Genomic DNA, 16,651 nt, shown 5'->3' with positions numbered 1-16,651 from the left:
TGCCGGCGGGAGCAAGGTCTCTCCACCTGGACCCTCCAAGGTAAGTCCCCTGGCCGCCACCCAGTCTCCCCAGATCCGATCAAATTTACTCGCACAGTTACGGCTCATGTATGTTATTCTGTAAAGCGGGAGCATCCTATCTATCGTATTCAACCATTGCCCTACCGTAGGGGGAGAGGACAGCTTCCATCTCAGGATTATTTATCTGCGGGCATAGAAAGCTACATAGAATATAAGGAGCTTTGTAGCCTGAGGAGCTTGTAAGGTCTCTCCACTCCCCAGTAGAAATATCAGTGGGTCTACCTCCAGCTGATGCCCTGACACCGCACTAACCGTAGAAGCCACCAAGTCCCAGTAGGATCGAAGCTTGCTGCAGTACCACACCATATGTAGAAAGGTGCCCTCCTCCACTAACTTAGCCAATCTAACTGGGGTGTAGTAGGCCCTATGGAGGATTTTGAGCTGGATAAAACGCTCTCTAGGGGAGATCACTGTGGATACATAGGTCTGGACACAGTCGTCCCAAAGGTCCTCTGTCAGGATAGGGATGTCCGCCTTCCATTTCTCATATAGAGTCTCCAGCTGGGGTCTCCCCCTGCAGGTCAACCTAAGGTATATGGAGGATAGGGGCTTGTGCACTCCGTCTGACTGCAGGAACTGCTCAATCCGCTCCGAGGCAACCATCATCGGGTCAGGGAACTGGGCTCTACACGCATGTTGTAACTGTAGGTATCTGAACCTCATATTCGGGGGCAGAGAGTACTTGGCTCGAAGTGCGTCAAATCCCAATAACTCTCCCCCTGGCATAATGTGCTTAATCGCTATTATCCCACGGCGGGCCCAAAGCTGGGGTTCCGGGACAGAGAGCAGATGTGCCAGTCTCGGGTTACCCCAAAGAGGTGTATCAGGGGAGATAGTGCCCTCCGGCACCCGTCCCCTCCTCATCCTATCCCACACCGCCAGCACAGTACGCATAGGTCCCGTGACCGTCCCGATAGCCTTCAGGCCTCTATACACCAAATTGCTCAGCCCTGCATAAGAGCCCACCAGTGCCGCCTCTAGGGTCACTGCTGGGTTATCATGATCCCTTGCAAACCACCAGCGGACAGTCACTAGGACCGACGCCCAATAGTAGGTTTTGAAGCAGGGCAGTCCCAGCCCCCCCTCAGACAGAGGGAGTCGGAGGACCCCCTGGACACCCGAGGGGTTTTGCCCGCCCAGACAAAATTGCAAATGACACCTTCCATGGTTTGAAAAAAGGAATTAGGGATCTGGACCGGGGTGTTGAGGAAACAATAAAGAAATTTAGGGAGGAATACCATTTTTATCAAATTAATTCGACCCACCGGTGTCAAGGGGAGTGTCCTCCAAGCTAAGCATTTCGCCCTCAAGTGTCTGAGTATGGGGTATAAGTTATTTTCTAGGAAGTGAGCCGGATCCGAAGTCACCACCACACCCAGGTATCAGAACTCAGAGACCTGCGTGAGGGGCAAGCCCGTACCCAGCTGAAGTGAGGAGGCACCCAGCGGAAATAGCAGGGACTTTCCCCAGTTCACCCGGAGACCCGAAAAGGCTCCGAATATGTCCAGTATCCCCAAAGCCGCTGTCAAGGAGGGCCCCACATCCCCCAGGTAAAGAATCGCATCATCAGCATAGAGGAAAAGCTTCTCCATCAACCTCCCCACTGGAAGTCCCCCCACCTGGGCCGAGGCACGGAGCGGGATAGCCATGGGTTCCATCGCCAGTGCGAAGAGTCCAGGCGAGAGGGGGCATCCCTGTCTCGTACCCCGACCCAGGCCAAACGGAGCCGACATCAAATTGTTAATACTTACTCTAGCAGTGGCGGAGGAGTAGAGGAGCCAGATCCATGCGACAAAGCGATCTCCAAACCCAAACTTACGGAGGACTGCAACCAGGTATGGCCATTCGACAAAGTCGAACGCCTTTTCAATGTCTAGGGAGGCGACCGCCTCTTGCCCCTGTGTGTTGCGCAGCCTATCCACATAGGATGAAAAGGCGTCGTAAGTTGACATCTGTCCCCCTCCCAGGCATGAATCCTGTCTGATCTCCATGTACCAGCAGGGTGATGACAGCATTGAGCCGGTTAGCGAGCATGAGGGTGAGAATCTTTAGATCTACATTTAGTAGGGATATTGGGCGATACGATGAACACTGCTCGGGGTCCTTCCCAGGTTTGGGCACCACCACTATGATGGCTTCCAGCATAGAAGGGGGAGAGCACCCGCCCTAATGGCTTCCCCATAGGTACGCATCAGGTGTGGGGCAATCCCCTCTGCATGGGTCTTGTAGAACTCCACCGGGAACCCATCCGGTCCCGGTGTCTTGCCCGCCTTTAGGGAGGTAATCGCTAACTCCAGTTCCCTGTCCGTAAAGGGCGTATCAAGTGCTATGTGTGAGTCCAGGGGCAGGACCGGAAAGTCAATTTCGTCCAGGTAGGTCAAGAGGTCTTGGTCCGTGTAGGATACTCTAGAGCGGTAGAGGTCCCCATAGAAGGAGGCAAAGCGGGCCGTGATGCTACCAGGGTCTGTCAGGACAGAGCCATCCGAGTCTATAACCCTGGAGACACTACACGCTCCCCCTCCCTCCCGCACCAGCCATGCCAGTAGTCTACCGTTACGCTCCCCCTCCGCAAACAGTCTCGGAGTCTGGTATAATAAGCATCTGCGAGACGCATCCGTGCGCAGCAGCAGTATGTCTCTGTATACACTCTGCATTTCCGTGTAAAACTCAGGGTTCTTAGTGTCCGTATACCTACGCTCCAGGACCCTCGCACGTCCCTCGGCCTCAGTAAGCTGCATCTGGACCTCCCGCCTAGTTTTTTTTATCACATACTGGTATTGGCCCCGAAGGAAAGCCTTAGAGGAATCCCACTCCATCTCCGGGGAGGCCGTCCCCCGATTAAGACTCCAGAAGTCCGCAATGGCAGCATTGATATGAGGCCCCACTCTCTCATCCGAAATCCAGAAGTGAGAGAGGCGCCAAAGTCTATCAGAGGGGATTGAAGAGACTGCCATACAAACTCTTAAAGGGGCATGGTCAGAAATTCCCCTGGGCAGAATGGAGACATCCCGAAGCCTCGTTATCCCTGAATCCCGATTCCCCCTCCACCCCGCACCCCCCCCCAAACGAGGAAGTGCCCTAATACCCGAATCTGTCATGGCAACTAGCCAGTAGAGGATGTCACAACAGCAGTGGACAAAAAACTGATAACGCTAAACCATACAGGAGGGCCCCCACCCCTAAAAAACAGTAGGTGAGCCCTGTGGAAACACTCAAGCATTGTGAGGGTACATTCTTAGTTTCAAACATATCAGAACACAGTAAACCATCGTATAACATTGGGCCCCGTCCTGGGGCACCAGACATCCGGGATCGCTACCACAACTATCCCACCCGGAGCCTGTCACACCTCCACACCTCTGGCCTCCGGGGGGGACCCCCTCCCATCCCACCCGCCCCTCCGGTCCATTAATTTTTCCCCTGAACTCAGGCACTTAAGGTAGGAAAATGTCAGGGACCCCAGTCGCCAAAGAAGGTCATATTCAAAAAAAATTAAAATAAACTGGGGAACTCAAAAGTATGTAAGGATGAGGTATAATAAAGTACAGTTCAAAAATCAAAAGAGGAGCACTGCTGGCCCGCAATGCACAGGAAAGGGGTTCTGGATATCCATCTGTCTCCCCCTCTGTCTGAGGCATCTTCTGCACGTGAGTCAGTATCCTCAGGTCTTAGGCAGGTGCTCAATCCATTTACAGGCCTCCACCGTAACAGTAAAGAAACGGACAGCCTCGCCATCCTGTACCCGTAGGCGCGCCGGGAAGAGCATGCTATATCGGATCCCCTTTGCTCTTAGGGCAGCTTTCGCGGCGTCAAATGACTTGTGTTGCCTCTGAGTCTTCACCGAGTAGTCAGGGAAAATAAGGAGCTTGCTATTTTCATATTTAAGCTCCCCCAGCACTCTAACCTCGCGCAGGATGGTTCCGAAAGTTCAGGAGTTTAAAGATGAAAGTCACGGGGGGGGACCCTGGACGTAAGTCATGCGATGGGCCCGCTCGACCGCAAAGAAGGCCGTTAGCTGGGCCTTAGGGAGCAGGGCCCGGATCAGGGATTCAGCAAAGGTAAGCGCGTCCGGACCCTCCAGCCCCTCCTGCAGCCCGAGTATGCAGAGATTACTCCGCCGGTTCCGGTTCTCGGCATCCACTGCCCAGGACTCCAAGGACTTAACTTTGGTCTGCAGGATACGCAGAGTCGCCGTGTGGGCCCCAACTACATCCTCCACCTCTTGCCACGAGGCTGCTTCAGTCCGCGGGCCGGCAGAGGCGTAGGGGTAGTAGGGCGGCCCGTAGATGACTTACGGCGCCCCCGAGACATACCCCCCGGATCAGGGAACAGTCCGGTCCCGGTCTACTGTCCACATGGGCAAGGTGCAGAAAAGGTATAACATTTTAGGGAGGATGGTCATTTTGACCGCGTTTATTTTGCCCATCCAGGAGAGGTTGTGCCGCGTCCAGGAGGACAAGAGGTCCTTAAGGGCACTAAAGAGCGGAGGGTAATTGGCAGCGTAGAGAGTATCGTAGGTGTTGGAGATGTTCAACCCAAGATATTTTAGGTGGGAGACGTGCCATTTAAATTGGAAGTTGTGGCTAAGGTCAGTTACCTGCCGGGGTGTCAGTGTGATGTTGAGCGCGTGGGATTTATCATTATTGACCGTTAGATTGGAGACTTGGGCAAATGAGTGTAAGAGCGAGAATATGGTCAAACACAAGGGGCGAAGGGGGTTCTTCTCAGTTCGAGCGATTAGGGTCTGGAACTCGTTGCCACAAGCAGTAATTTCAGCTAATAGTGTGGAATCGTTCAAGAAGCTTTTGGACGATTTCCTGAGAAACGGTAATATACAGGGGTACAGGTACTCCTAACGAGATGACACAGGGACCCATACACACACACACACACACACACACACACAATAGGTTGGACTTGATGGACATGTGTCTTTATTCAACCTTAAATACTATGTATGTAACTATGTAACTATGGTTAGGGAGGGAGATGATGGTTTGAGAAAGGGTGTGCTTTTCCTTTGGTGATACTGTGGATATTGGGGTTAGTTCAAATTAGGTGGGCTAAGGGTTCGATGGCTAAGAGGAAAAGAAGGGGTGAGAGGGGGCATCCCTGACAAGTACCACCTAGAATAGGGAAAGTGGGTGAGTGAGGTAACTGACTGCAGCTGCTGGGGTGCTATATAGGGCTTTGAGCCAGAGGAGGAAGTCATTCGGGAATCCCCATTTGTGAAGGACATAAAACAGGTATTCCCAGGATATGGAGTCAAATGCTTTTTGGAGGTCTAGTGAGAGGAGCATTCCGGGTATGTTGGCGTGATGCATGTGATGTACAAGATGTATAATTTTCCGGGTATTGTCTGAGGCTTGTCTGTAAGGTACAAAGCCCACTTGGTCTCGTTGTATTAAATCTTTGCTAGTAGTTTAACGTCGATATTCAGTAATGAAATGGGTCTGTAACTATGGGGGTCAAGGGCATCTTTATCAGGCTTGGGAATCATGACTATATGGGCTAGCAGGGAGGATGGGTGGAGGGTGTTATGAGTCTTTTTTAGAGAGTTAAACATGGCTGTCAAATGAGGGGCCAAAATGTCTGAATATTTTTTGTAATACAGAGCCGAGAGCCCATCTGGGCTGGGTGTTTTAGAGGGTTTGAGCGACTTGATAGCCAGGAGGACCTCCTCAGGGGTAATGTCTTGGGCCATAAGGGATCTCATGTTCTCCGTGAGTGTGGGCAAGGCAACATCCTTAAATAATGCCTCAGCCTGTTGGGGTTGGAAAGTTGAGGGTTTGCCATGTAGCTTAGAGAGGATGGAGGAGAAGCGGTCAAGGATGGTGGATGGGTTTGCCGTTATGGCGCCATTGGGAAGACGGAGTCTGACCGGGGGCCCGGCCCTCGGTTTAGATTTAAGCATGTTGGCCAATAGAGGGCCAGGTTTGTTAGCACACGCATTGAACGTGCCTCTAGTCCAGCGGAGCTGTTTTTCTGCTGAGTCGTTTAAGAGGAGGTTCAGTTCCAACCGAACGGAGTCAATCTCTTTCCGTAAGGAATTCGAGGGGACCGTGTTCCAGTCAGACTCGAGTATTTCCAATGTGGAGGAGAGACCCGATGCCCTTTTGTTCCTTTCATATTTTGGCGTGAGGCCAGACTGATGAGCTTGCCCCGCAAGGTCGCTTTGTGGGCTTCCCAGACAGAAATCATGGAGGTGACCGATAGGGCATTCTCTGCAAAGAAGCGGGATAGGCACAATTGGATATGTTGGGCAGAGTCAACAAAAGAGAGAAGGGAGTATTTCAGTCTCCAGCAAAATTAGGAAGAGGTAGGAAAGAGGGATTTGCAAACGAGTGAAACTGGGTAGTGGTCCGACCAGGAGGCAGAGAGAATGCGGGCGTCAATGATGGATGGGAGAAAGTTAGGTTGTATAAAGATGTGGTCTATTCGGGAGGAACTGGCATGGGGTGGGAATAAAATGTGTAATCTCTAGTAGTTGGGTGGCGATCCCTCCAGACATCAATAAGATTATGTCCGTGCAATAGTGTGCGGAAGAGGGATGACAGGGTGAGATTGGGTTGGTGGGTGGTAGGGGATGCAGTGGGGCCAGATTTATCGAGTTTGGGGTCAAGGACAAGGTTGGAGTCCCTGGCCACTATTAGAGTGCCCATTTTATGTTTATCAACTACTGTCAATAGGTGAGAAAAAAACGAGTTTGGTGAGTAAAAGGTGCGTAGTAGGTGAGCAGCGTTACGTCCACATCAAAGATTGTGCCCCTTAACAACAAGTATCTACCCGTGGGGTCTGCTATTTCATGGGTGCATACAAATGGGGTGTTTTTATGGAAGGCAATGAGGACACCTCTTTTTTTCCCGCAGAACATGGCTTGAAATATCTGTGGATAGTTTTTGTGGAAATAAGTCGGGTGTGAGTACGTGGAAAATTTTGTTTCCTGTAAGCATAGCATGTTGGCCTGGTGAGATGAAAAGTAATTAAAAGCGAGTCTACGTTTGCGGGGTGAGTTAAGACCTTGCACATTAGGCGAGATAATTTTGAGGGATTGTCTAGTCATTGTTATGGTAGTGTGGGGAAAAACTAGTTTAATGACAGTATCTGTAAGGTTGTTTAAGTGAGACTTGGGATCTTCCAGACTAAGACCAGTGCCGAGGGGGCGGGGGGGGTGAGAGAGGAGAGGAGAGAGAGGTGGGGAGAGTGGGGAAAAGGTATAGCTAGAAAAGTGAAGGGTAGTAACATTCCATATCAGCAATGGGGAGAAATGCCCAGTAGCATTTCAAGGAGTGTGGAGGTGACCTGTCCATCCGGGCATGGAGGGCAGGACGTAGTGTGGTCATTGATTTAGCACCGCTGGAGTTGGGCCGCTGCAGTTGGGTGACGAGGAGCAGTGTGGGACCCATGGGACGGTATTTAGCGCCAACATGTCAGCTTGCAGGACAACAAGGTGAATAACTATCAGTGGAACAATAACAGTGTCAACATTGGTAAAGACAGGTGAGTTAGGCATAATAATCTAGGTAAAGATGCCAAGCTGTAAGCCGGTAGCAGGCCCTGGCCTTTGGACCCCAGAGCCATCTATGCCATCCCGCCCCAAGAACTAGGGATGGTTGCAGCAGGTGGGTAGTTTGTGGCGGGATGGGCCCTTAGAGTGGTTAAGCGAGGGCGGGCTTTCGGCAGTTATAGCAGTAAAATGATGAACAGGTGTGGAATTAACGATAACGTCAACTATGAACATGAAAAAACAACGAGGCAATTCTCTAGGGGGGAGCACCCCAAAACCATAAATGGGGATCAGGGTAACTCACGGACCACAGGAAGTGGTTTCTTGACGGCTGCAGTCAGTATAGTATCTGGGAGAGTCCCAAAAACAGGAGCTTACAGCAATGTTGTGAGCTCAGGCTTGTTCTTATATAGCCACCTATGAGGTAAGATGTCACTTCCTGTGCACCTGCTGTTTGTGTGTCTTCCCGCAAACCTTCGGTTGTGCACACATTGCGCACTATGGTCCGTCTTCGGAGATAGGGTCTTTGCGCGGCCGCCATTCTACCCTTAAACTAGGTCGTTTTTTTACTTTAACCTTAACTGTCCCTTTGTTCAGCTTCATTTCACCAAAAGGAAAATTCCCTCCATTATGTAGATGTGGTTTGGGCTGTGGGAGCCTATCTTTCAGCCACTGCTTCTTCAGGAGTACTGATTTATTTTGTATTCCAAATGGACAAATGGACTCTATATAGGTAAACTGGCTACTCTGTTCACCATCTCTAGTTGACTCAGGCAGACCATGGTCTAAAATTATTGTTGTAAAGATCAGGTTCTACCCTTTGCTATCAAGGTGCACTCTGCTAGATCTGTGAATGCTACCACCAGGCCTTGTGTTTTTTCTCATACCTTTTACCAGGAAAATATTCAGACCTCATCTGATGCCAGCTTTAGATGTTAGGTCCTTCATGTGCCTCTTTAACTTGCAGGCAGTCCCCAGTTTTCTCTTGTCTCTTCTCAGGTCCTTTAGCTTTTGTTGCTATGTTGCCCACCCCTCTTTTGAACTGCTTTTGGACATTCCCAGCATTCTAAGAATTCCTGTGCCTCTCAATGGATGATAAAGAAAATAGAATTTATGGACTCACCATAAAATTATTTTCTTGGAGTCCATTGATTGACAAAGGCCCGTCTCCTGTTTTTTTTCATGCTCTTGATGCTAATTTAAAACAAAACTCAGGTTTGATGGTTGTGGGCAGGGTTATCCTGTGCCAGGTAATGGTGTTGCTGCCAGTGTTCATTTCTCCTCTAGAGTCCTCTAACTCGACAGTGTAAGAATTTGAGGGGGTTTTTCCTAAGTTTTGATTTCTGTGTCCTTCAATGTATTCCAATAAATGGATTTTGAGATACAAACATTCTTATTTCAATTAATACAAGAAACTTTTAAAAATAAAAAGCATGAAATAAAAGAAAAATGTTCAAAACCACCCAAAAAAAACAAAAACCCATCTGCAAATGGGGCAGTTTCAACAGCTAAACAGCAACATGTTGCTCCTAAAAAAAGACTGTTGGGTCTCTTCACTGTGAATATAAAGGGTAACCCAATGCAGTTCACAGTAAAGTAGTACTATAAAGTTGAGTGACTACAGGGGAGGTACAATCCAAACATTGTTAGCTGCCACTATCTACTCCAACACACACTGACAAAGGACTAATGAAAGAAAATGACTTTTATAGGGAGAGGGCTGGCACATTTACAAAAATTATTGGCAGTTCAATGCCACTTGACTGGGGATGGGCTGCATGTTCAAGTCGAACATGAGTTTGACTCGAACATCGCTAGTTCCTGTGTTCGCCAAACACACGAACTATAAGGATGTTCGGCAGTCTGTTCAACCGCTCAACATCCCACAAGGCAATGCGCCTTGTGAAGCCCTAATTGGGTAAAGGCTTGTCCCTGACCACAGATCAGGTGCAAGACTTTGCCCAATCAGGGCTCAGTACTCTGTTAGAGCCATGATTGGGCAAAGTCATGATGCTTTGCCCAATCATGGCTCATAGCTAAGTCCCAGCAGCACACTATGCAGTTGAAACTCGAATAATTCGAATATCGTGCAAAAGTTCATTTATTTCACTAATGCAACTTAAAAGGTGAAATTTTTATATATGAGATAGACTCATTACATGCAAAGCAAGATAGTTCAAGCCGTGATTTGTCATAATTGTGATGATTATGGCTTACAGCTCATGAAAACCCCAAATCCACAATCTCAGAAAATTAGAATATTGTGAAAAGGTGCAATATTCTAGGCTCAAAGTGTCCCACTCTAATCAGCTAATTAAGCCATAACACCTGCAAAGGGTTCCTGAGCCTTTAAATGGTCTTTCAGTCTGGTTCAGTAGGAATCACAATCATGGGAAAGACTGCTGACCTGACAGTTGTGGATGTTGGATTTTCCCAAGTGCTGTATCAAAGCACATTCATAGAAAGTTATGTGGAAGGGAAAAGTGTGGAAGAAAAAGGTGCATAAGCAGCAGGGAAAGGCTATTCAAAAGTGTTGGGGACTTTCACAAGGAGTAGACTGAGGCTGGAGTCAGTGCATAAAGAGCCACCACACAAAAGGGCCCAAACCAAGTACTGAGTACATATGCATGCTTATACTTTTCAGAGGTCCGATATTGTTCTATGTACAATCCTTGTTTTATTGATTGCATGTAATATTCTAATTTTCTGAGATTGTGGATTTGGGGTTTTCATGACCTGCAAGCCATAATCATCACAATTATGACAAATCACGGCTTGAACTATCTTGCTTTGCATGTAATGAGTCTATCTCATATATTAGTTTTACCTTTTAAGTTGCATAAGTGAAATAAATGAACTTTTGCACGATATTCTAATTATTCGAGTTTCACCTGTATAAGGCTGCTTACACCGCAGCCCTACGTAGTGTATTGCTGGAGTTCAGAAAGAGAACATCTTTATCAGAGTTTTGGAGCAGAGTTTTGGAGCAGAGTTTTGGAGCAGAGTTTTGGAGCAGAGTTTTGGAGCAGAGTTTTGGAGCAGAGATCTGTATCAGAGTTCTGTGTCAGAGTTCTGTGTCAGAGTTCTGTGTCAGAGTTCTGTATCAGAGTTCTGTATCAGAGTTCTGTATCAGAGTTCTGTATCAGAGTTCTGTATCAGAGGTTCTGTATCAGAGTTCTGTATCAAAGTTGTAAACAGCGTTCTATAGCAGAGTTCTATAGCAGAGTTCTATAGCAGAGTTCTATAGCAGAGTTCTATAGCAGAGTTCTATAGCAGAGTTCTATAGCAGAGTTCTATAGCAGCGTTCTATAGCAGCGTTCTATAGCAGCGTTCTATAGCAGCGTTCTATAGCAGCGTTCTATAGCAGCGTTCTATAGCAGAGTTCTATATCAGAGTTCTATACAGCGTTCTGGACTATAGCAGTCAGTCATACTGGTCTATTATAGCAGTCGATTATAACAGTCAATTCTAACAGTCAATTATTGCAGTCTATTGCAAAAAGCCTCATGTCGTAAAAGGCCAAAAAGGACAGGCAGACGCTCTCATGCAGCAATAAGAGGGCAAGCAGCCTCTGTGTCCGCAGGCCAAAGTCGTGGTCGTGGTACTGTGACGGACCCCCGTACTCAGGATGAGTATGTCCGCCGCTGTCTTCTTCCTTGCTGAGGAGATATTGGAACCTGAAGATCTGTAGCTCCCAGTTTCCCCAGTCACTAGCCAAGGCTTGAGTGTAGGTGAAACAAACTCTGATTTATTGAGCAACTGCACAAACTTTTATACAGCAAGTGATGAAATCAGAATATAATCCCATCACATCCACCCTCCCCTCCCAGACAATCGGTCTGCTCAACACCACAGGTGTCCACCTGCTAACGAGCTCCAGACAGCCATAGCAGGAGCCTGGCCAGAATGTCATTGTTCTGAGCTCCCTCAGAGAACAATGGGAGATAACGAGGGATGGTGCTGATACTCTTTCCATAACCAGGTCACACAGCATAACGCACTCAAACATAACCCAACACCAATACACATTTAACTTATAAACTGATCACCATGTCGTCACAGGTACATCCTCTACAGGCAGGGCACGCTTGTTCTTTTTATCTGGTGCTTGTCGTGTTATTCAGCAACAACATACAGATGAGGTGGTGGATTGGATAACTAATCCATCCTCATCCTCCTCTGTCTCCCAAGCTCATACTGGTTCTCAGTCCTCTGCACCTGCCAAAGTGGCCTGTTCTGCCTCCTTGTCCACAGCTTCTCCTGCCGTAGCCTCACCATCATGCATGGAGGAGTCAGCTGAATTGTTTCAACACACCGTCTGTGACATGCTGCTGGAGGATGTGCAGCAATTACAATGGTTTGATGTTGGCTCTGAGGTTGAGGAAGGGAGTAACATGAGCCTAGAGGGAGGGGGTGCCAATGATGGACAACAAACAGCTGCAGCATACTGCCAGGCTGAACTGCAACCATCTCACAGAGACGTCCAGGCCATCCACAGAAGGTAAGTGAAGAAAAAAAAAATAGTGCAAGCATCGGGGCATTTTGACAAGTACAAGTACTTGTCAAAATGCCCTGTTTTTTCCGCCCTCACCCTGCAGCGCCCTCAGGCGGCCGCCTGACTTGCCTTGCGGTAGCACCAGGCCTGCTGCCAGGTTGGCTCCAGTGACGAGGACAGAGGGGGTGATGATGATGAGGTCACTGACTCTACTTGGGTACCTGATCGAACAGAGAAAGAAAGTGAGGAGGGGGCACAACCCCAACGAGGCACAATGTCCTCCAGGGGCAACCATATGAGCAGCCAGCCCATTGCATCAGAAGGCAGAGCTGCACTGGTGCAGGGTGCTGTTGTCTCCCAGAACACTTCCAGGAACTCAGCTGTGTGGGAGTTTTTTACAGCACATGTGCAGCAGACCGCAGCATTGCTATTTGCAACCTGTGTCTCAAGTAGGGCTGCAACAACTAATCGACATAATCGATTATAATCGATTATTGAAAAAGTTGTCAACTTTTTCAATCATCGATTAATCGGCTTCTGCTTAGTTGGCCCTGTTCACGGCTCCACACACGTTGTGCGCCGCACCTCCTCTCCACCTCACGCCCGCCGCTGCCAGACCCGCCCGCATACACACGCCGCACCTCCTCCATGCCTCACCGCCCTCCCACATCCACGATCGGCACAGGGACGCGGGGAGAAGGAGGAGCAGGTGTGGGGGTCCCCGCACCGCCCGGTCCCCCCTCCCCTGCACCGCCGCCACACTGAGCCAGTCACAATGTTATTATTATACATTTATATAGCCCTGACATACTGGAGTGCTGTACAGAGAACACTGAGCCAGTCTCTGTACAGAGGAGCTTAGACTCTAATGCCCCCCTCACAGTCACATACTATTATTATACATTTATGTAGCTTTAACATATACCGCAGTGCTGTACAGAGAACACTGAACCAGTTACATCAGACTCTGTACAGATGAGCTTACACTTTAATGTCCCCCCCACAGTCACATACTATTATTATACATTTATTATACATTTATGTAGCTCTGACAACACTTCTCCTACAGAACTCAGTGCTGTACAGAGAACACTGAGCCAGTTACATCAGTCTCTGTACAGAGGAGCTTACACTCTAATGCCCCCCCCCACAGTCACATCAGTCTCTGTACAGAGGAGCTTCCACTCTCATGTCCCCCCCACAGTCACATCAGTCTCTGCACAACCCCCTGAGGATGTCTTAATGACGAAACGCGTAGGGAGGGCCTAATCCACGTCATACCAAACACAGTAGTTCGTTGTTTTACTATTTTACCGTCCGGCAAATACTTTGTTATGCTTTTCTACTGGATTAAAATAAAGCCCTTTTGGAAATTACTACACAATGAAGAGTTGTTTCTTTGTATGAATATGGAGACACGCCGCTCGCTGGACACCGATCGGAAAAAGACACAGTAAGGACGCTGCGGCTCCGTGAGTTACCACACAAGCGCTTTCGGCTGCTTACTACAGCCATCACATCATGGTGAGTGCACACTTTGAGGGGAGGCGTACGGCACTTGTCTAAATCCCCAGCAAGTTTTGCAGGACCGCTCACATCAATTGTGAATAGCTTTGTGCACCAGGAATGCTATATGATTATATGGACTATTCACGGTGTTTTAACACTAATACTAATATTTAAAAGGGATACTGTGGGGTTCACTGTCCAGGGTTATTGAATAACCTAACCACAGATACACAAGTGTATACATAGTGTTATGAGTACGCAACTCAGTCACTCATTTTTGCACTGTTTCACTTATATATAGTGTTATACACTGATTTTTGCTTTTCATAGTGTTATGAGTACGCAACTCAGTCACTAATTTTTGCACTGTTTCACTTATATATAGTGTTATAGTGTTATACACTGATTTTAGCTTTTCATGGTTGGTGGATATACTTTGGACACTAGATAATTTTGAAGGTGTATAGTGACCTATACATACTGATCGCTTATTTATATTTATATATATATTACATTTTTTCACTCATCACGGTTGGAATATAGGTCGATGGACCAATAGAGGTACACACGCCATTTAGTCATCACTTAGTTAGGCACACTCACAAGTTTGGCGCTGCATATTTGTAAATACATATGATTTGACCCAGTTGTCTTTATTGCAGCAGCTTTCACATTATTCATAATTCACCATTTAATATTACATCACGTAATAAAGTATTTACACTTAGTATCACTCATTTAGTGCAGGAACAAAACACAAACATTATCTGTACAGAGGAGCTTACACTCTAATGTCCCCCCACAATCACACACTATGATTATACATGTATATAGCTCTAACATATACTGCAGTGCTGTACAGAAAACACTGAGCCAGTCACATCAGTCAAGCTTGGAGCGGTGGAAGCAAAAAAAAAAAAAAGTGTGGTGTGCAATATAGTGAAATGGAATGTGTAAAATTATACAGCAATCAATGCAGAATGGAACCGGCTTTAGAGGACTACAAATCCCAGCAATAATATTATGCAGAATACCACCAGCTATAGGAGAATACAGTAAATCCCAGCAATGCAATATACATACAGTGTACAATGTATTGCTGGGATTTGTGGTCCTCTATAGCTGATGGTACATATACAGCGCAATACACGATCAGCTATAGAGGAATACAAAAAATCTCAGCAATACATTTATACAGCTTGGGGGGGGTGCAGGTAGTCTTACCTGCACACTCTTCAAGCAACTTTACTTTCTTCCGAGATCTTGGAACTGTCGGCAGCTGCCGTTCCCCCACACTGCAGTCTCCCGGCAACTACGTGATCATCTTGGCGGGCAGCATCTTAGCGGGCAGCGGCGGGAGAGAGCTCAGAGCTGGGAGAGGAGGGGAGTAGGTGCGGCGTTGGAAGTATGGCATATGCCACTCCATACCAGAAAGTGTTGGATATTGTCGCCAGCTGCAGAGAAAGAAGGAATGCCAGGGGAACAGTGGTATAGTGAGTATGCTGTATATAGGATTGTGATCTAATGCCCCCCACTTAAGACATTTTTTTTTGTGGACTCTTCTTGCAATCATGCTTCCTATTGCTAAAGAGTTAGTGTTTTTATGATGTTATGTTCCATTCATATAGTATTAGCATGGTATCCTGGTGCCACTTCACCTTAGATTTATGTCAGAAAAATGTATTTCATATACAATGTATTATATGTTGTTAATATATCTTCTTTTTTTTTCTTTTATAGCGCCTTCTATGAAGACTGGTCATTTCTGCAGGATGAGGAACGTTCAAGCATTCTCCATTCCATGGCAGCAGGTAAATTTAAAATGACAATAAACTCAGGAGTTAAATCTTAAAAATGCATTCAAGTACCTAAACTATTAAGAAAACTACCTTATTTGTGCATCACTCAGCTGTAGATCCTCGAAACATCTCTGAATTTGTGCTGACACTATCTCTCCTTGTAGATAGTGGCTGTGTTTGTTCCCCATGGCCGCTTTGTGTGTTATAAAGTAACCACTGCTCCAAGCTCACTCCCATGATGGGCTACAATCTCATGTTTAGTTTACTAATTTGTATTAAGATTGTAGTCCATCATGAGTGTGCTTGAATTTACCTTACATTTATCTGCAAAAAGCAGAGAATTCTGTGATAGGTGGTGCACAATTTCTACACAAAATTCGTTTAACTACATGCTGCTTGTGATTGAGGAAATCAAAATGCAACTATGCCAAATCAACAAGGACACTTTGTCACATGAAACAAAGATCTGCAATAAAATTGCTGATGACGTCGCATTCAATGTTGAAATGGAAAGGATTAACTCTGAAACACGTATTTATGCAGATAAAATCTGTGCTGCAAAACGGGAAAAATTTAAACAAGTATGTCAGGACTACCAGGATGGTAGAGTATATCCCTGCCTTACCGGGAATACGTTCCAAAGACGACGCAGGGGTGGTACCTTTGTACGTGGGGGAACAAGACAACGTTTCAATAAACGTAATACTAGCTCCAGTGAGAGTGAACGACCCACGGAAAATCCATCGACAGATAGTGACGTAACTACAACACAAATGCAAGACACCACTGCTACAACTGGACCAGCCCCCACATCTACTTCTTTTTTAGGAAGAACCGGAAGAAACGCACAAGAAGAGGCAGGAAGAAGAAGAATCTCGGGACCATCCATCAATACGAGACAACAACGACTCAAAAATGTCCGATAATTAATTTGTCATCTAGAACCATCTCTGAAATTGAAAACCATGTCCTTAGTAAGGGCTTTTTGTTTTGTCCATCTCCAGTATTTAATGACTTCCAGTTTGAGATTGACACTTTCAAACTGGAACGTTCATTGAAACTGACACAACACTTCAGTCACCAACCTTGCACCAAATGCATAGATTCATCTACTAATACATTTAATAACAAAAGTTCCTTTATACCGCCAGGACAATTTGCCTCTATCGAGACCTACATTAAGACCGTCAGATATGATACCCGTAATGTTACAGATCGGAGAAGAATGTATAACCATCAAAAATATTAAAATTTGACAAA

The 16,651-nt window shown here is 47.0% G+C and overlaps 1 protein-coding gene across 1 annotated transcript in view; it reads left to right on the top strand.

The window, feature by feature from the left end:
• LOC108798723 (sorting nexin-29-like) overlaps nucleotides 1–16,321 on the top strand; it is a 152,493-nt gene extending 136,172 nt beyond the window's left edge. The window contains exons 7-9 of the mRNA XM_018570503.1: nucleotides 15,337–15,403; nucleotides 15,935–16,056; nucleotides 16,220–16,321. Of these exons, the coding sequence (XP_018426005.1) occupies nucleotides 15,337–15,403; nucleotides 15,935–16,056; nucleotides 16,220–16,321 (291 nt within the window). The remainder of the gene's footprint in view (nucleotides 1–15,336; nucleotides 15,404–15,934; nucleotides 16,057–16,219) is intronic.
• The last annotated feature ends 330 nt before the right edge of the window (nucleotides 16,322–16,651 follow it).

This window comes from Nanorana parkeri, unplaced genomic scaffold, assembly GCF_000935625.1.
Source record: "Nanorana parkeri isolate BGI_ZX_2015 unplaced genomic scaffold, ASM93562v1 scaffold1543, whole genome shotgun sequence".
NCBI lineage: Eukaryota > Metazoa > Chordata > Amphibia > Anura > Dicroglossidae > Nanorana > Nanorana parkeri.
Note: the sequence above shows the minus strand (reverse complement) of the source record. Positions and strands in the feature narration are given on the sequence as shown.